Source organism: Tupaia chinensis, unplaced genomic scaffold (genome assembly GCF_000334495.1).
Source record: "Tupaia chinensis unplaced genomic scaffold, TupChi_1.0 Scaffold000185_1, whole genome shotgun sequence".
NCBI classification, from domain to species: Eukaryota; Metazoa; Chordata; class Mammalia; order Scandentia; family Tupaiidae; genus Tupaia; species Tupaia belangeri.
The window spans coordinates 3,114,439-3,134,627 of NW_006159660.1; the positions used below are offsets into that span (position 1 = coordinate 3,114,439).

The following is a 20,189-nucleotide window of genomic DNA, read 5'->3' on the forward strand; positions in this document are numbered from 1 at the left end:
GTGAGGAAGCGTATCCTATCCTAACTCAGGGCTATTTGGGAGCAATTAGGGGATGAAGGACAAGGTCCATTGGTACTTAAATGACTTCCAGGGCTGCCTCTGAACCTCTGTTTTCCTGCAAATACGAATGATGGTAGTTTACATTGATATGCTACTTAGTTGTTTTTAAAGCATTTTCTCAAGTGCAGTGTTTGTTTAACAGAATAAATTTACTGTGATTTCTGTAGTGAAAATATGTGATGTTAGAATGGAAAGATCATTGTGTAATAGCCTGAAAATATGTGGGGTCTAGTCTCAGTTTTGCCACTGTGTCTGTAGGCCAGGCACTTAACCAGTGGGGCCTCAGTTTTTTCATTTGTATCATGAGAGCTTCAACCCGTAGCCCTCTAGTTGACTCAGTAAACACTCAGAAAGATTTTGTTCAATGAACAGCTCTAAAGTTTTACGGTTCTATAAATCTTTTTAACAGTATTTCAGAGGCCAAATAGTCAACAAAGCTGGTCCTTCCTACATGGTAACATCCTCTCAACTTAGACCCAAAGTAACAAAAATGATGAAAGGATCCTTTTTATTGAGAAGGTATGTTAGCTAAAAGTTAAACTAAAAAAGAGAGAGAAAATTAATATCAAAGTCCTACTGAATTTGATTTTAAAATATTTTTCTTCCGTTACATAAAAAGCTAGTTTATTGTGGGATAATGAGGGTATTTTCCTCATGAAGTAGTAAGTTCGTTTCTTAAAATGTTATGTTAGTGGTAAAAAATAGCTAGCTGCTTATCATTAGGTCAAAAATGTTAGTGATTAAGGTAATTTTTCTCCAACTTTAATTTCTATAAATAACCCTTAGTACTTCTTAGATTACTAAATACTGTCATTAAAATGGTATACTTAAACATTTCATTTAATGCTGACTTAACAGAAAACTCTGTTGTGAGTTCCATCAGTTCTAAACTTCGTATTTTTAGTGTCTGTTTCTTATAAGAACTAGTGGGTCCTAGCCAGGAGCCGCAGGTGTAAAGTGAGAAATGTCTAGATATTTATGTCTATATTCTGGGGTAGAATCAATTTATAATTCATGAGTTTCATTTTCCCCATGTGAACTGTTCCTTCTTGCTCCACTCAGAGTCTGTTTCAGGAAGTGGGAATAAAAGTGGATGGTTACGTGGGCAGTACCTCTCCGACTGGGCATTTCTCTTCCTTGGATATCGCTGTCTGCACGATTGAGAGAGCCAATGGTCTCATCAACCGCCTCATAGAGGAAAATAAGATGGATTTATTAGGTAAGAATAATTTGAAATTATGCGAATACTTTCTATTGCCATTTTGACGGAATGGAATGGAGCCGTTGTGACTTTTTAAAATGTCCCATGATGTTTTTCTATTCTGTCGTCCACTTTTAGAGGGGAGAATTGGTATCTGTGGTGTTAAGAGATCTGTGTATAAAAGCATGTAAGTTTTGTGTTCTGTTGTGTTATTGACTCCACTACCTTGCATTTCTGTACTTTATAAACTATAGAGGATATACTTGAACCTATACTTATTTCTCATTATTTCTTTCCTGTCTAAACTTTACCAGGAATAGAAAAAAGTGCATTAGGGCTGGATCTGCCAACTTTGTAATTAGTGTGTATGCATATTTATGATCATAATTCTAGTGCTGTGATGTCTACACTTGACCTGGACCCAGAGGTTGCCATTTAGCAGGGAAATGGTCGAGAGCTACAGAAACTGATATGCTACTTGAGTTCGGGCCTATGGGAAGATTTTCTACCTTAATGAATATTTTACCACTAAGGAAAGACCACTATGTAGACATAGCAACAGGAATAGAATGATTATAACATTAGTGGAAGCAGCAAAAATAAATACTAACTACCCATTGTGAAATCGATGAAATTAAGACTACCATAGTAAAGATGTGGTAGGGTAGAGGTGGAGGTAGGAATGGAAGACTAAGAAGGTCTGGGTTCTTTTTTATTTTTTTTGGAGAGATTTTCACTGTAGGGCGCGTGCGCTCGCCAGACAGAGAGAGACATAGAGACAGAAAGCGAGAAATCACCCCCCAGGGGGGATGGTCACACTGCAATCCCTTCTCCTCCATTCTCCTCTCGGGATCTTGGGCACGCACGCACACGCGCCCGGCGTGAGTTTTAAGCCACCGGGTCCAGGACACGAACCGCGGTCGACTACATGGGAATCCAGCGACATAGCCATTACGCTTAACTGCTGGTTCCCAAGGTCTGGGTTCTGATATACAAAGCTTGGAAAGAGAAATCAGCTTCTTTATTAGAATTTTCTTAATACTCGTGATCCCATTGGACTTTAAATGTCTTGAGGAATGCAATAGAATCTTAACTAAGTATACCTAGGCCTGCATCTGGCACACTGTAGGTAGGAAAATATTTTTCAGATGAATGAATAAATGCTGAAATACCTCATCTTACAGTATGATTTGGAGATAGGTTACTGGTAATGAAAAAGAGCATTATGTGTCATTATGCAGTTGTCTGAAGGTATTGATTTTGGTGGGGAAGATTCACATGGGGGGCAGTACATGTAGGAGCTATGATATTATAATTATAAATTTTTTTGAGAGTTTTTTGCTATAGAGCGCGTGTGCTCGCCAGAAAGACAGAAAGAGACAGAGAGACAGAAAGTGAGAAATCACCCCCAGGGGGGATGGCCATACCACAATCCCTTCTTCTCCATTCTCCTTTCAGGATCCTGGGCATGCATGCACACATGTCTGGCGTGAGTTTAAGCCACCGGGTCTGGGACTCGAACCGCGGTCGACTACATGGGAGTCCAGTGACATAGCCATTGCGCTAACTGCTGGTCCCATAATTATAAAAATGTTTTAAAAAAGTTTTGGCAGGGGCAGGCAGGTGAAATGGTGGTTGGGGTGCTGGACTCCCGTATGGCTGACTGAGGTTTAAGTCCTGGACCTGGTGGCTTACATTTTTGCTTTCTCTCTCTCTCTCTGTCTCTAGTCAAATTAAAAAAATAAAAAAGAGGTTGGTTGATACTAAATTTTCAGTAATTCTTTGAGCATTATTTCAGGTACATAGGGTGGTTAAATTCTCCAAGTAGTGGACAAGGGCATTATGATCATATTAATGTTTTACAGTAGGTTGACTCACTAGCTTACTGTATTTTTTTTAAAAAGTTTAATATCATCATCTCCTTTTCAACCTGATTCTCTCTCTCTCTCTCTCTTTTTTTCCCTAAGTAACTTTCTAACATGAGTAAGGTTATCTTCCCATATAAAATGCAAACACTGAATAACTGATAAATGCCTTTCATCATACTTTTATTTCTATAAGGTTGCCTATTTAGAAATATCTCAGTAAAGATAAGCATCTTTCTCTGGGTTTGGTAAGCTAATTGTTCAGCTTTAGGTCTAGAATACAGTGTAGTATGACTGCTTATGATTCCTGAAATATCTGAGTAAGCAATTGTCTATTATGTAGAATCTGATTTTTGTTTTATAGTTTGAAATTTACATCACTTGCAAAATATTGTAAGGACAGCTACCTACCATATGACATAAGATAATTGAATCTTTTAAAATTCATCTTGGTGATAACTTTGGGCCAACATTCAGTGTATTCTGGTTGGGAAAATTCATTTTGTATGTTGTAATGATATTCATATAATATATATAAAATAAATTTCATAGAATATTGTCTTGGAATTGTAAGATTCTATTATCTGGAAAATCTTTTCAGGAATGGTGGTTGTAGATGAATTACATATGTTGGGAGACTCTCATCGAGGGTATCTACTGGAACTTTTGCTGACAAAGATTTGTTATATTACTCAGAAATCAGCCTCTTGGTGAGTACTTGAAATAATTGAGTTCCTGAGATTCTAAATGCTGTTGAGGAAGTGTCTGCAAAAGTTTATAATAAGTACAAGTTAAATAAAGAAGGATATAGAACTTTGTTTATTTGCTTATTTAAATTACCAGAGGGAATGTGCTTGCCAGAAAAGAGAGGGAGAAGAAAAGGGAGAAAGCACCTTCTCATAGGGCATGGTCACACTGCCATCCTTTCTCCTCCTGTCAGGAGTTTGGGCACACATGCACACCCACTTGGCATGTTTTTCCAACTGCTGGGTCCAGGATTCAAACTGCAGTCAGCCATGTGGGATCTGGACCTCTTAACCAATCAGGCTGTGAGCCAGCCTGAATTTTTCTTAGTTAGAAGAAATTTATACACAGTGGTTTGCTTTTTGAAGTACTTCAGACTGCAGTTGATTTCAGTGTGCTTTCTAAATATTCTTAATTTTCTTTCTTTTGTTTTTTGGAGAGGTTTTTGCTATAGGGTGCGTGTGCTCGCCAGACAGACAGAGAGAGACATAGAGACAGAAAGCGAGAAATCACCCCCCAGGGGGGATGGTCACGCCGCAATCCCTTCTCCTCCATTCTCCTCTTGGGATCTTGGGCACACACACACACGCGCCCGGCGTGAGTTTTAAGCCACTGGGTCCATGACGTGAACCACGGTTGACTACGTGGGAGTCCAGTGACATAGCCATTACGCTAACTGCTGGTTCCCAATATTCTTAATTTTCTGACTGCTCGTCACTTTGGATGGACACACTATATGACCAATTTTATTTATTTATTTTAAAATTAAATTTAAAAAATGTTTTTTTCATAGGGTATATATACTCACTGGAGAGAGGAGAGACAGAGACAGTGAGAAGGAAAGCGAGAAATCATTCCCCAGGGGAAATGGCCATGCTGCAATCGCTTCTTCTCCATTCTCCTCCTGGGGTTTTGAGCATGCACACATACACACCTGGTGTGATTTTCAAGTCATGAAGTCAGTGACTAGAAGCCTCAGTCAGCCCTATGAGAGTCCAGTGGCTTAACCACCATACCACCTCCTGGCCCCTTATGACCAATTTTAAAGCATCTACTTATGTATTTATCAACTATACACACAGACAATTTAAGTAGTAAAAGCTAATTTCAAAAAATAGTGTTTCTTCATTCTTCATAGGCATCCTTTCAAGTCTTTGAGCTTTTAAAAGATATTTACAGTGCTATCTCTAAATATAGCTACCTGGATTTTTGGTTTAGACATTACGTATTGACTTCCTACTGTGAAAGTTAAGCTCTAGTTCTGTCATATATTCTCTACTCACCACTGTTCCATCTCCTCCCTTATCCTATACAGTCTCTCTTTTTCCTCTCATTATCTTCCCATTCTCTAAATATAGTTAGAATTTTGCTTTAATCATCATTCAATATTATACTATTATGACTGTTGAAATATCATTGTCAACTGAGCTGAGTATACTATGATTACTTTTACTATTTAAAGTAACTTCTTGTTGGGACCAGCAGATGATGTAATGGCTATGTCGCTGGACTCCTATGCAGTTGACTGTAGTTCAAGTCTTGGATCTGGCAGCTTAAGAGTCATGCTGGGTGTGTGCATGTGTGTGCCCAAGATCCTGAGAGGAGAATGGAGGAGAAGGGATTGCAACATGGCCATCTCCGTGGGGGGTGATTTTTCACTTTCTATCTCTCCAGCAAGTGCACACACCCTATAGCAAAAATCTCTCTTAAAAAATAAATTAAGGGAACCAGCAGTTAGCGTAATGGCTATGTTGCTGGACTCCCACGTAGTCAACCGCGGTTCATGTCCCAGACCCGGTGGCTTAGAACTCACGCCGGGCGCGTGTGCGTGCGTGCCCAAGATCCCGAGAGGAGAATGGAGGAGAAGGGATTGCGGCGTGACCATCCCCTCTGGGAGGTGATTTCTCACTTTCTGTCTCTATGTCTCTGTCTGTCTGGCAAGCGCACGCACCCTACAGTGAAAATCTCTCCAAATAAATAAATAAATAAATAAATAAATTAAAAACTTCTTGTTTTCTTTGGAATTAATAGTGTCTTTTTGTTTTTTTGTTTTATGGCTTGATATTTTACATAGTTAAGCTGATTTATCCCTAGTTTTTTCTCCAAGTTGTGTAATCTCCACCCAAAACACCCAGCATATTTGCTCTTTTATCAAATTCATCTTGAGGAAGCTTCTCCTAAAGCTGTCGGATCTGGGGAACCAGCAGTTAGCGTAGTGGCTATGTCGCTGGACTCCCATGTAGTCGACTGCAGTTCACGTCCCGGACCCGGTGGCTTAAAACTCACTCCAGGCGCATGTGCATGTGTGCCCAAGATCCCGAGAGGAAAATGGAGGAGAAGGGATTGTGGTGTGACCATCCCCCCTGGGGGGTGATTTCTCGCTTTCTGTCTCTCTGTCTCTCTCTGTCTGTCTGGCGAGCGCACGCGCCCTATAGTGAAAAACCTCTCAAAAAAAAAAAAAAAGCTGTCGGATCTGGATAGATGATTAATCTGTATATGTATGCCATACAGCAGTCATTTTGGTTTCTCTGTTTATCATTGTTATTTACTTCTGTTGCCCCTTTTTTAGAGTCAGAGCCCCCCTTTTTTGGTTATGTCTTCCTCTTGATTTACTTCCTAATTTTCATGGGTATATTTTCCAGGAAGTTTTACTTCATTTCAGTAGACATGTTTTTCTGGATATTAACTTTTTGAGAACTTGCCTGTCTGAAATGCTTCTAATTGTTTAATAGACTATTTAGGAATATAAAAGCCAAGATTGGAAATGCTTTTCCTTTTGAGTTACCAAGGCATTACTTCATTTTTCTCATTGCTGTTGAGAAGCTTGATGTCACGCTGATTCTTCATCCTTTGTATAATAAATAATTTTTTACTTTTAGAGATATTTTTGCTATAGGGCATGTGCACTAGCTGGAGAGTCAGAGAGAGAGAAAGCGAGAAATCACTCTCTGGGGAGATCACTGCACCACAGTGCCTTCTCCTCCTTTTCCCTCTTGGGATTTTGGGCATGCCTGCACAGGTGCCTGGCAAGAGTTTGAAGCTGCCAGGCTTAGGACTTGAATCTCAGTAGGCCATGTGAGAATCTAGGGCTTTAACCTTTATGCCACATGCTGGCCCCTATTTTTTTTTTTTATTTTAATTCTCTCTGAAGCCTTTAGGAGCACCTCCTTCCCCTCAGTATTGGGAAATTTCATACTAATATACCTTGGTATTGGGCTCTTTTCATTTCTGACTCTTGTCTTTTCTATGCAAAAATGTGTCATGACTTTTCCAACAACCTGATATGCCCCAAATCATTAGAAATATAAAATATATGACCAATACAGTTACCAAATTTGACATAATCTATATATATAGAATAGTTACCAAAAGCTAGCAAGGTACATCTTCTTTTCAGTTATACATGAGGTGTTTATAAAATATATTACCCAGGGTTGGCCCCATAACTTAGTGGCTAAGAGTGTCATATCTTACATGGCCCACCGCTGTTCCTGTCCCAGCTCCAGTGGCTTGAAAAGCATGCTAGGCACAAGTGCCTGCATACCCCAAATCCCAATAGGATGGAGAAATGGAGGAGAAGGGATTGTGGCATGACCATGTCTTAAGGAGGTGCTTTATCTTTGCTCTCTCTGTCTCTCTTTCTCTGGTGAGCATACTTGTGTGGGATTGCCTTGCAGAGTGTGGCATTCTATTGCTGCATCACTCTCTGGCCAATGTATGTTCTTTTTTTTTTTTTTTTCTTTAGAGAAAGATTTTTGCTATAGGGTGCATGTGCTCTCTGGAGAGACAGAGAGACAGAAAGGGAGAACCCTCTCTCCCCCCCAGGGGGATGGCCACACCACAATCCCTTCTCTAGTCTCCTCTCAGGATCTTGGGTATGCATGCACATGTGCCCGCATGGGTCTGGGACTTGAACTGCAGCCGGCTATGTGGGAGTCCAGCAATGTAACCATGATGCCATCTGCTGGTCCCAGTACCATGTATCTTCTAACATCATTTTTATTTGTTTTTCTTAGCCAGGCAGATTTAGTCAGTCCTCTGTTTAATGGTGTGCAGATTGTTGGCATGAGTGCTACACTTCCTAATTTGGACCTTATTGCTTCTTGGTTGAATGCTGAACTCTACCATACTGATTTTCGTCCTGTACCACTTTTGGAGACAGTAAAAATTGGAAATTCCATATATGACTCTTCAATGAAGCTTGTGAGGGAATTTCAACCTATGTTACAAGTGAAGGTAAATCAATATATTTTTTTCAGCCCTACCAGTATCTTTGTGTTTGAAGGCTTTTTATGGCAAGCTGATAACAACTTTTTATAACTATGTAATTTTTTTCCTTCTTCTTTTTTCTTTAGAGAGATTTTTGTTATAGGACTTGTGCAATTGCCAGAGAGATAGAGAGATGGAAAGTGAGAAATCATCCCTCAATGGGGGATGGCCATGCCACAACCCCTTCTCCTTCACTCTCCTCTTAGGATTTTGGGCATGCACATACTTACCCCTGGCATGAGTTTTAAGCCACCAGATTCAGGACTCGAACTGTGGTCGACTACGTGGGAGTTCAGCGATGTTACCATTATGCCATTTGCTGGTCCCAATTTTTGTAACTACATAATTAAGGTGGCAAAGTAGGGACCAACAGTTAGCATAATGGCTATATCACTGAACTGCCATCTAGCCGACCACGGTTCAAGTCCTGGACCTGGTGGCTTAAACTCATGCTGGGTGTGTGTGCGTGCGCGCCCAAGATCCTGAGGGGAGAATGGAGGAGAAGGGATTGCGGTGTGGCCATTTCCCATGGGGGGTGTGTGATTTCTCTCTATCTCTCTGTCTCTGTCTTTCTGGCGAGTGCATGCACCCTGTAACAAACCTCTCAAAAAAAAAGTGGCAAAGTAGTTAAATATGTATTACATAATAATTATAATTAATATTAAGCTAATTGTTTTCATAATATAGAATTGGTAGTGATGGTGAGAGAGGAAATGTAATTATGCCTTTAAGTGATCATTATTTCCTATATACATAATGCAAACATTAAAAAACACTTAAATTCTGCAGAGTTTTCTTTTTAACTAGGAAAAGATTTATGGTATCATTTATATTAAATACTAATGTAGAAAATTAACCTTTTGTTAAAATGGTTGGTCTGATATATGGTAAAGGAAAATCATTTTTGGAATCAGGTAGGCCTACCTCTGATACATAACAGAAATACATGATAGAACTCTATTATCAGTTGAATCACAAAACCTCTCTGAAACTGGTATCTTTCTATATAAAATAGAGTATAATACTTAAAAAACAAACAAACAACCAAACAAACAAATAAGTATAATACTTATCTTTGGTATTGTTGTAAGAATGAAATATGACTTAAACAAATTGTGTAGCATCTAGAAAGTGCTTGGTGAGTGATAAGTGCACACCCATATCCCTAAATACACTTAAAAGTCTTAGTTAACAATATTTTTTAAGCCTGATTCTTCAGTCCTGAGGGTACATCCGTGGAGTGAGGCAGATGCTATTTTTATGCAGAGTTGAGCTTCTGTGCTCTAAAACAGCTAATGGTTATCTTAGAGATGGGAATAGGACTACATTCATTTGTCTGAGGGTCTTCAGGAGTATGCATTTGTAGTCTATGCCTGCCTTGAATGGAGTCTTCCTCAGCTTTCTTGCTCTGTACCCCAAATTTTGCTCAATTATGCCTTGGTTATCTCAGTGAATACAATGTTGATCTTTTCCTTTTGGTTCTGTCTGCCTCTACCCTATTGGAACCCATTTTCATTTACCTGGGTTAGTGAAATAGCCTCCCAACTGTTCTCACTGTTTCTGACTTTGCCCCTTTTAGTCTATGCTTAAATCAGGAACTAATGATTTCTTTAAAACAAACTTCATATCATGTTACTGTTCTGCTTAAAAACTTGCAATGGCTCTCTGTTTCATTTAGAATAAAATCCAATATCTGGGAACCAGCAGTTAGCGTAATGGCTATGTCGCTGGACTCCCACGTAGTCGACTGCGGTTCGTGTCCCGGACCCGGTGGCTTAAAACTCACGCCGGGCGCGGGTGCATGCGTGCCCAAGGTCCTGAGAGGAGAATGGAGGAGAAGGGATTGCGGCGTGACCATCCCCCCTGGGGGGAGATTTCTCGCTTTCTGTCTCTATGTCTCTCTCTGTCTGTCTGGCGAGCGCACGCGCCCTACAGTGAAAATCTCTCCAAAAAAAAAAAAAATCCAATATCGTAGTAGCCTCCAAGGACCTTCACAATCTGTGTCCCCACACTCTTAGTCTGACCCACCTGTTACATTCTCTCCCATTTCCTCACACTAGCCTCTTGGCTGCTCTTTAACATGCCAAGAATCTCCCACATCAGGTTCTCTGACTGGAATGTTTTTTCTTTAGTATTGAAATGGTTTACTCTTTCACCTTTGTACTGTTACTCAAATATCACTTTCTTGGGTATTCCCTGGTCACCTTATCTAAATTTGGTGTCCTCGCATGAGTGGCCTTTATTTTTTCCCCTGTTTAATTTTTCTCCTTACAACTTTTCAAAATTGAACTTATGTATAAAACACTTACCTTGTGCATTTTTAAAGTTTTTTTTATTATTTTTTTTTATTTAGTGAGACAGACAGCAACGTCAGCAGGGTCTCATGCCAGCCTCCTAGCCAGCCAGGATCATGGGTGTACATGACCACACTCAGCCTGTAAAGGTCAACCAGGGATATGAACTTGGCTTCCCATGTGGCTCCAATATTATGTAGTGTTATTCTACAGACTGTGCTACTACAACTAGGACAAGAGCCGAGCTGATTTTTTTTTCTTTATTGTTTACGCCAACCCCAATGCCTAGAGCAGTACCTGGCTCATAGTGAATATTTCTTTAATGAATGGACGGATGAATTAATTAGTTAATCCAGTCACACAGATTGACATTCTTCTAGAATGGAAAACTTGCGGGCTGACCACAGGGTAGTGACACATGCTCCTTGTTCTGCCTGGAATGTGTCACCTTTCATTGAGGATTAATGCCTGCCCTCCTTCCCATCTCAGATAAATCATTTTCTTAGGGCAACCTGTCTTTCAGATCTTTCTGTCAAATATAAGGTTTCAAAACACTGTGAAACTGTCTTTTATAGTACCTCTTTGGCTTGTATTTCACATTTGTTGAGAACCTTAGCATCTATTAACCCCTTAAATATCAGGACCTTGACTCTTCTTGCTCACCATTGGGTCCACATTGCCTGAGGAGTCAAGCTCATTGAATATCGGTTGAATGAATATATTCTTTTTGCCTTACATCAAAAGGAGGTTTATTATTTTTTTCTGGTTCTTTCTTTGGTTATTTTGTTACTGACTTTGTAACTGATTTTTGTTATGCTTTTGAATAGAAAAACCATCTCTGTGGAGCAAAATTAATGATCTTAAAATGACATGAAAATGTTTTGAAAGTACCACTAGAGTGACTCTTTCTTTCTTTTTTTAGGGAGATGAGGACCATATTGTTAGTTTATGTTATGAGACTATTTGTGATAACCATTCAGTATTACTGTTTTGCCCATCAAAGAAGTGGTGTGAGAAGCTGGCAGATACCATTGCCCGAGAGTTTTATAATCTACACCACCAAGCTGAGGGTGAGTTACTGGTGGAAGTAAAAGCCTCTATACTTAGTACATTTAAAAAGAATAACTTAGTGATTATATTAGCAAAATAGGACGCTGTTTTATCATTGCCACAGCCTACCCTCTAGGTTCTCTTTTTAAAAATTTCACTACATGATTCTAATCCTCTCTGTCCTCATTATAGACAATGCTATACTCACACTGAGGCTAATCATCTTCAGAGTTTAGAATACTAGGTTTTTCTTATTTTTTCCCCCCTTCCACTCAGAGGGCATGTGTGCTCTTGAAGGGGGGGGGGGAGAATCCACCCTCCACTGAGGCATGTTCACATTGCAGTCCTTTCTCCATTTCTCTGTCTGGTCAGGATTTGGGGCACACACAAGTGCCCAGTGTTTTTTTCCAGCCTCTGGGTTTGGGACGAGTACTGGGTGGTTGGCCCTAGGAGATCTGGCTCCTTTCACCATAAGACCATGCAGCTTACCCTAGAATACAGAGTTTATTCAGGTGTATACTGAAGTTCTTCATCTGGGATCCACGGGCTTTGAGAGTTTGATATTTGGCACCTCTAAGCTATATATATAAAACTACAAATACACATTTTTCTTCCCTGGGGGAATTAACTACATCTTTCTTTACATTTACAAAGGAATGTGTGGCTTTAAAAGAATCATATGTTACATGTGTATGTATGTATACACATTTTTTTAGGTTTCTTTTTTTCTTTTTTTTCTTTTTTGCCATAGGGCATGTGTGTTCACTAGAGAGAGACAGAGAGACACAGAGAGAGAGAAATGAGAAATCACACCCAGGGTGTGTGGCCATGCCACAGTCCCTTCTCCCCTGCTCCCCTTAGGGTTTTGGGCACACGTATGCACGTGCCTGGCATGATTTTCAAGTCACCAGGTTCAGGACTCAGGCTGCTGTTGGCCATGTGGGAGTCCAGCACCTTAACCACTACATTTGCTGGCCTCTACATATATATCAATATTTTAAAATTAGCTTCATTGAGGTATAACTTACATATTAAAAATTTATCAATTTTAACTGTGTGATTTGATAAATTTTAACCAAAGTATACAACTGTTTAATCACCAGTATAATCAACATATAGACCATTTTCATGTTCTCATCTGCTCTTTTGCCATCAGTCTCCCCTTTGTATACCCAGGCCCAGACTACTGCTCTGCTTTCTACCACTTAGATTACTGTGCCTTTTCTAAGGATTTCATATTAAACAAGTCATAAGGTATGTATGTGTCCTTTGACTCCAGCTTCTTTCACTCAGCATGATGTTTTTGAAGTTCATCTAGGTTGTTATATTTATCAATTCATTCTTTTTTATTACTGAATAATGATCTATATGGCTATAACTGTTAATATATATTTATAATGATTCTAGGATGAATATGGCTTAATTTCCTAAATTTTGATGCACATTAGAATCACCTGAGAAGATGTGAAAATTCTTCACATCTAGATTACATCCCATACCAGTTACATCACAAGGTCCAGGGGGAAGAGTCTGGCATAATTAATTTTAGAAGATCTCCAGGAGACCATAGTATGCAACAGTTTCTGAACCATTACAGTAATATTTAACTCTATCATGATTTATGCCGATAATAATTAAAGAGGAACAGCTTGGGGCCAGCATGTGGTATGGTGGTTACTACACTAGATTCCCACATGGCTGACCGTGGTCCTAGTCCCAGACCTGGCAGCTTGAAAATCACACCAGGTGTGTGTGTACCTAAAATCCCAAGAAGAGAAGGGATTGCAAAATCCAGGGGGAGAAGGGATTGCAGTATGGCCGTCCCCCCTGGATGGTGATTTCTCACTGTCCTTCTTCCTTCTCACTCTCTCTGTTTCTCTGTGGTGAGTGCACATGCCCTATTGCAAACACCTTTAAAAAAAAAGAAAAAGAAAAGAAAAGAAACAGCCAGATGGGAGCAGTAATAGATTTTTTTTTTTTTTTTTTGTGACAGGATTGGTAAAACCACCTGAATTTCCACCAGTGACTCTGGAACCAAAGGGCCTCCAAGAGGTGATGGATCAACTAAAACATTTGCCTTCAGGACTGGACTCTGTATTACAAAAAACTGTACCATGGGGAGTAGCATTTCATCATGCGGGTAATCCATATTTACAATCTGTTATAAAGAGGCCCTCTACAAATCCTCATAATTTCTTGATTTTTGTATTTGAGTGCATTTATTTCTTACTAATCACACTTACTACTCTTAGATTTTATTTTAAGAAATTGTGATTAAGATTAAATAAGAATAAAATAATTTTTTTTTAACTTAACAAAAAGTTTATTGTGAAAATGTACATGACCTGATTTTTATATCATAGTAAAAGAGGCCCGTTGACGAGGGGACATGGGCTTTTCTGTTGAACAGCGGTTATTTATACTCGTTCCAAGGCTTCTAACATGATGATACTATTTCCTCGTATTACCACCATTCCAATATTGTTCTGTTGCCCACTAGTTGCCATCTCCACACACTCATCTATCACAAGATTCATAAATGGATCAAGTTCCCACAATATTCCTTGGACATGCTACCACCATTTAATTTCAATGATAACTTCTTGTCCATAAATTTTTTTTTTTTTTTTGAGAAGTTTTTGCTATAGGGCACGTGCACTCGCCAGACAGACAGAGAGAGACAGAGAGATAGAAAGTGAGAAATCACCCCCCAGGGCGGATGGCCACGCTGCAATCCCTTCTCCTCCATTCTCCTCTCGGGATCTTGGACACGCACGCACATGCGCCCGGCGTGAGTTTTAAGCCACTGTGACGCGAACCATGGTCGACTACGTGGGAATCCAGCGACATAGCCATTACGCTAACTGCTGGTCCCCAATTTTTTCAACTCAGGAAGGTGAACTCTGCTCATGGTACCAACTCGGTGGGCTCAGAGAACAAATAAATATGTTTAAGTTTACTTATTTATATAGTATTGGGGGGGGTCTTTAGAAAGTTCATGGAAAAAGTGTATTATGAAAAAACTGTTTGGATTCCACATTTTTTTCACACCAAAATAAACCCATATTTTAATTAAATTTTCACAAACTTCTTGAAGTACCCTTATATTTTAATTAAATATCAATAAATATACTTATTGGGTTATTTTTTAGGTCTTACTTTTGAGGAGAGGGATATCATTGAAGGAGCTTTCCGTCAAGGTCTCATTCGGGTCTTGGCAGCAACTTCTACTCTTTCTTCTGGAGTGAATTTACCTGCACGTCGTGTGATTATCCGGACGCCTATTTTCAGTGGTCGACCTCTAGATGTTCTTACTTACAAGCAGATGGTTGGTCGTGCTGGCAGGAAAGGAGTGGACACCGTAGGTTAGTGAGTTTGAAATGAATTACAATGGCGCTGTTGAAGGAACAGTGTCAGTCTACTTGAAATTTGACTAGTGACTGGCAACCTGGTTATTATCATGTTAAATTGTTTTTATTATCCACTGTTCTAATGTCATCCTTTTGGATACCCTTAATATTTGAATGTATAGTGAGTATAACTTTTATATATCATCAACTGTTGATTTTCTATTATATTAATGTGGAATTAATACCTTCTTTTGTGTTATATGCAATGAAGTGATCCAGTGTTATGTAAGTAAAGATGATTTCTTATTATATTAGCTGGAAGACATGTTTTAATTTCTAAGTATAGTCTATGCTTTAGTATTAACTAGTTTTCATGGAAATTAATTCTGCTTTTAGGTGATTGATCTCAGAAACCCAACAGGGATGTGGAGAGCTGGGAAGCACTCTCACACTTTGGGAATAGGAACTTTATATATCGTCTCTTTCTCTCTAAATTGATGCTGGCTAAGAAAACACCGTTCAGTTTCTTACTTTGTACTAGCAAATAATGATACTATTATTGACAATTCAAATGAAATTTTATCCTAAGCAATGAGGAAAAGACTTGTTTGAATTAAATGGTGTGATAGTAGCAAACATTATTTCTAATCCGTTCATTTTCTGTAACTACATTCACACCCTATAGCAAAAATCTCTAAAAAGAAAAAAAAAATCCCAGGAAGAAAATGGGATTGAAGGGATTGTGGTGTGGCCACCCACCCCCCTGGGGAGTGATTTGCTTTCTGTCTCTCTATCTCTCTGGCAAGGGCACATGCCCTATAGCAAAAATCTCTAAAAAGAAAAAAAAAATCCCAGGAAGAAAATGGGATTGAAGGGATTGTGGTGTGGCCACCCACCCCCCTGGGGAGTGATTTGCTTTCTGTCTCTCTATCTCTCTGGCAAGGGCACATGCCCTATAGCAAAAATCTCTAAAAAGAAAAAAAAAATCCCAGGAAGAAAATGGGATTGAAGGGATTGTGGTGTGGCCACCCACCCCCCTGGGGAGTGATTTGCTTTCTGTCTCTCTATCTCTCTGGCAAGGGCACATGCCCTATAGCAAAAATCTCTAAAAAGAAAAAAAAAATCCCAGGAAGAAAATGGGATTGAAGGGATTGTGGTGTGGCCACCCACCCCCCTGGGGAGTGATTTGCTTTCTGTCTCTCTATCTCTCTGGCAAGGGCACATGCCCTATAGCAAAAATCTCTAAAAAGAAAAAAAAAATCCCAGGAAGAAAATGGGATTGAAGGGATTGTGGTGTGGCCACCCACCCCCCTGGGGAGTGATTTGCTTTCTGTCTCTCTATCTCTCTGGCAAGGGCACATGCCCTATAGCAAAAATCTCTAAAAAGAAAAAAAAAATCCCAGGAAGAAAATGGGATTGAAGGGATTGTGGTGTGGCCACCCACCCCCCTGGGGAGTGATTTGCTTTCTGTCTCTCTATCTCTCTGGCAAGGGCACATGCCCTATAGCAAAAATCTCTAAAAAGAAAAAAAAAATCCCAGGAAGAAAATGGGATTGAAGGGATTGTGGTGTGGCCACCCACCCCCCTGGGGAGTGATTTGCTTTCTGTCTCTCTATCTCTCTGGCAAGGGCACATGCCCTATAGCAAAAATCTCTAAAAAGAAAAAAAAAATCCCAGGAAGAAAATGGGATTGAAGGGATTGTGGTGTGGCCACCCACCCCCCTGGGGAGTGATTTGCTTTCTGTCTCTCTATCTCTCTGGCAAGGGCACATGCCCTATAGCAAAAATCTCTAAAAAGAAAAAAAAAATCCCAGGAAGAAAATGGGATTGAAGGGATTGTGGTGTGGCCACCCACCCCCCTGGGGAGTGATTTGCTTTCTGTCTCTCTATCTCTCTGGCAAGGGCACATGCCCTATAGCAAAAATCTCTAAAAAGAAAAAAAAAATCCCAGGAAGAAAATGGGATTGAAGGGATTGTGGTGTGGCCACCCACCCCCCTGGGGAGTGATTTGCTTTCTGTCTCTCTATCTCTCTGGCAAGGGCACATGCCCTATAGCAAAAATCTCTAAAAAGAAAAAAAAAATCCCAGGAAGAAAATGGGATTGAAGGGATTGTGGTGTGGCCACCCACCCCCCTGGGGAGTGATTTGCTTTCTGTCTCTCTATCTCTCTGGCAAGGGCACATGCCCTATAGCAAAAATCTCTAAAAAGAAAAAAAAAATCCCAGGAAGAAAATGGGATTGAAGGGATTGTGGTGTGGCCACCCACCCCCCTGGGGAGTGATTTGCTTTCTGTCTCTCTATCTCTCTGGCAAGGGCACATGCCCTATAGCAAAAATCTCTAAAAAGAAAAAAAAAATCCCAGGAAGAAAATGGGATTGAAGGGATTGTGGTGTGGCCACCCACCCCCCTGGGGAGTGATTTGCTTTCTGTCTCTCTATCTCTCTGGCAAGGGCACATGCCCTATAGCAAAAATCTCTAAAAAGAAAAAAAAAATCCCAGGAAGAAAATGGGATTGAAGGGATTGTGGTGTGGCCACCCACCCCCCTGGGGAGTGATTTGCTTTCTGTCTCTCTATCTCTCTGGCAAGGGCACATGCCCTATAGCAAAAATCTCTAAAAAGAAAAAAAAAATCCCAGGAAGAAAATGGGATTGAAGGGATTGTGGTGTGGCCACCCACCCCCCTGGGGAGTGATTTGCTTTCTGTCTCTCTATCTCTCTGGCAAGGGCACATGCCCTATAGCAAAAATCTCTAAAAAGAAAAAAAAAATCCCAGGAAGAAAATGGGATTGAAGGGATTGTGGTGTGGCCACCCACCCCCCTGGGGAGTGATTTGCTTTCTGTCTCTCTATCTCTCTGGCAAGGGCACATGCCCTATAGCAAAAATCTCTAAAAAGAAAAAAAAAATCCCAGGAAGAAAATGGGATTGAAGGGATTGTGGTGTGGCCACCCACCCCCCTGGGGAGTGATTTGCTTTCTGTCTCTCTATCTCTCTGGCAAGGGCACATGCCCTATAGCAAAAATCTCTAAAAAGAAAAAAAAAATCCCAGGAAGAAAATGGGATTGAAGGGATTGTGGTGTGGCCACCCACCCCCCTGGGGAGTGATTTGCTTTCTGTCTCTCTATCTCTCTGGCAAGGGCACATGCCCTATAGCAAAAATCTCTAAAAAGAAAAAAAAAATCCCAGGAAGAAAATGGGATTGAAGGGATTGTGGTGTGGCCACCCACCCCCCTGGGGAGTGATTTGCTTTCTGTCTCTCTATCTCTCTGGCAAGGGCACATGCCCTATAGCAAAAATCTCTAAAAAGAAAAAAAAAATCCCAGGAAGAAAATGGGATTGAAGGGATTGTGGTGTGGCCACCCACCCCCCTGGGGAGTGATTTGCTTTCTGTCTCTCTATCTCTCTGGCAAGGGCACATGCCCTATAGCAAAAATCTCTTTAAAAAAAGTCCCAGGAGGAGAATGGAGTTGAAGGGATTGCTGTGTGGCCATCCCCACTGGGGAGTGATTTGCTTTCTCTGTCTCTGTCTGTTCTGAGTTTCAAGCCACTGAATCTGGGACTCAAATCACTGTCTGCTGTGTGGGGAGTCTAGCAATGTAACTGCTGCACCCTCTGTTGGTCCTGGTCTGTCTCCCTTTTAAGCTCTAAAAATGTTGATGATTTTTTATTTTAAACTTAAAACTTGTTGGATTTTCTCTATAATAGGTTTCAGAAAAATTTATCCAGTTTCACTTTTGCTTTATCTGTAATAAGTGCTGATTATATGTATTATTGGGCAAAGAAACTAGCATACTCCCTGCTTCTATTTGCCTTCCTGTCTCTTCAGACTAACTTCTCAGTGGACTCACAGCTCTGGGGAATAGAGTATAAGTTAATTTTACATAGTATTACTCTTTTAGGACCAGAGTCTCTTTTAAGCTAATGTCGGAAGTAAGAAAGGCTTATTTACCTTGGACCAGCAGTTAGCGTATTGGCTATGTTGCTGAACTCCCATGTAGTCGACCGCGGTTTGAGTCCTGGACCTGGTGGCTTAAACTCATGCCAGGCACGTGCCCAAAATCCTGAGAGGAGAATAGAGGAGAAGGGATTGTGGTGTGGCCATCCCCTCTGTGGGGTGATTTCTTGCTTTTTATCTCTCTGCCTGTCTCTGTCTTTCTGGTGAGAGCACACGTATTGTAGCAAAAACCTCTCTTAAAAAAAAAAAAAAAGAAGCCAGGGTCTTGTATTTTATGGCTGAGTAGTATCACATAGATTATATGTGCCACATTTTTTCAGTCCATTCCTCTGTCCGTGGACATTAGGGTTGGTTCCATGTCTTAGCAGTTGTGAATAATACCGTAATAAACATTGATGTGCAAGCACTTTTCTAACTAAGCAAGTATTCTTCTGTCCTTTGGGTAGATATCAAGGAATGGAATTGCTGGATCATGTGGTAGTTCTATTTGTAGATCTTTGAGAAATTTCCATATTGTTCTCCACAGTGGCTGGACAAATTTACATTCTCACCAGCAGTGTAGGAGAGTTCCCCTTTCACCACACCCTAGCCAGCACTTAGCATTTTATTTATTTATTTATTTTTAAAATCTTAGTCATTCTGACTGGGGTTAGGTGATATCTCATTATAGCTTTGATCTACATCTTCCTTATAATGAGGGATGTTGAGCATTTTTTCACATGCCTTTTGGCTATTTCTATGTCTTCTCTAGAGAGTGTTTTTTTCAACTCATTCTCCCATCTTTTAATGGGTTAATCATTTTTTTCGGGAAAGCCCCTTGAGTTCCCTGTGTATTCTGGTTATCAGTCCCTTATCTGAAGCATGGTTTATAAAAATATTTTCCTATTCTGAGGGTCATCGATTCATACTAATTACTGTCTTTGCCATGCAGAAACTTCTTAATCTGATGTAATCCCACTTGTCTATTTTGGGGATTATTGACTGTGCTTGGGGGTCTTATTTAAGAAGTCTTTGCCTGCCCCAGTGTCTCCCAGAATTTCCTCAGTGTTTTCCAGCAGTAGTTTTATAGTTTGAGGTCTTCGGTTTAGATCTTTGATCCACTTTGAGTTGATTTTTGTCAATGGTGAGAGGTAGGCATTTAGATTCATCTTTCTGCAGGTGGATATCCAGTTTTTCTAGCACCATTTGCTAAAGAGGTTTTCTTTTTCCTGCTGGATTGACTGGTATCCTTTGTCAAAAATCAGTTGGCTGTATGTTTGGGTGTTTATACCTGGGGACTCTATTCTGTTCCATTGGTCCAATTGTCTGCTTCTGTGCCAATATCATGTTTTTTTTTTGACTATTACAGCTTTATAGTATATTTTCTGGTCAGGGAGTGAAATGCTAAGTGCTGGTGGGGGTGT

General features: G+C 40.2%; 1 protein-coding gene across 1 annotated transcript in view; it reads left to right on the forward strand.

Annotated features, from left to right (window-relative positions):
• POLQ (DNA polymerase theta) overlaps nucleotides 1-20,189 on the forward strand; it is a 105,866-nt gene that overhangs the window by 6,133 nt on the left and 79,544 nt on the right. The window contains exons 5-10 of the mRNA XM_027771126.1: nucleotides 1,123-1,279; nucleotides 3,728-3,836; nucleotides 7,887-8,106; nucleotides 11,356-11,503; nucleotides 13,477-13,623; nucleotides 14,636-14,848. Coding sequence (XP_027626927.1) covers nucleotides 1,123-1,279; nucleotides 3,728-3,836; nucleotides 7,887-8,106; nucleotides 11,356-11,503; nucleotides 13,477-13,623; nucleotides 14,636-14,848 — 994 coding nt within the window. The remainder of the gene's footprint in view (nucleotides 1-1,122; nucleotides 1,280-3,727; nucleotides 3,837-7,886; nucleotides 8,107-11,355; nucleotides 11,504-13,476; nucleotides 13,624-14,635; nucleotides 14,849-20,189) is intronic.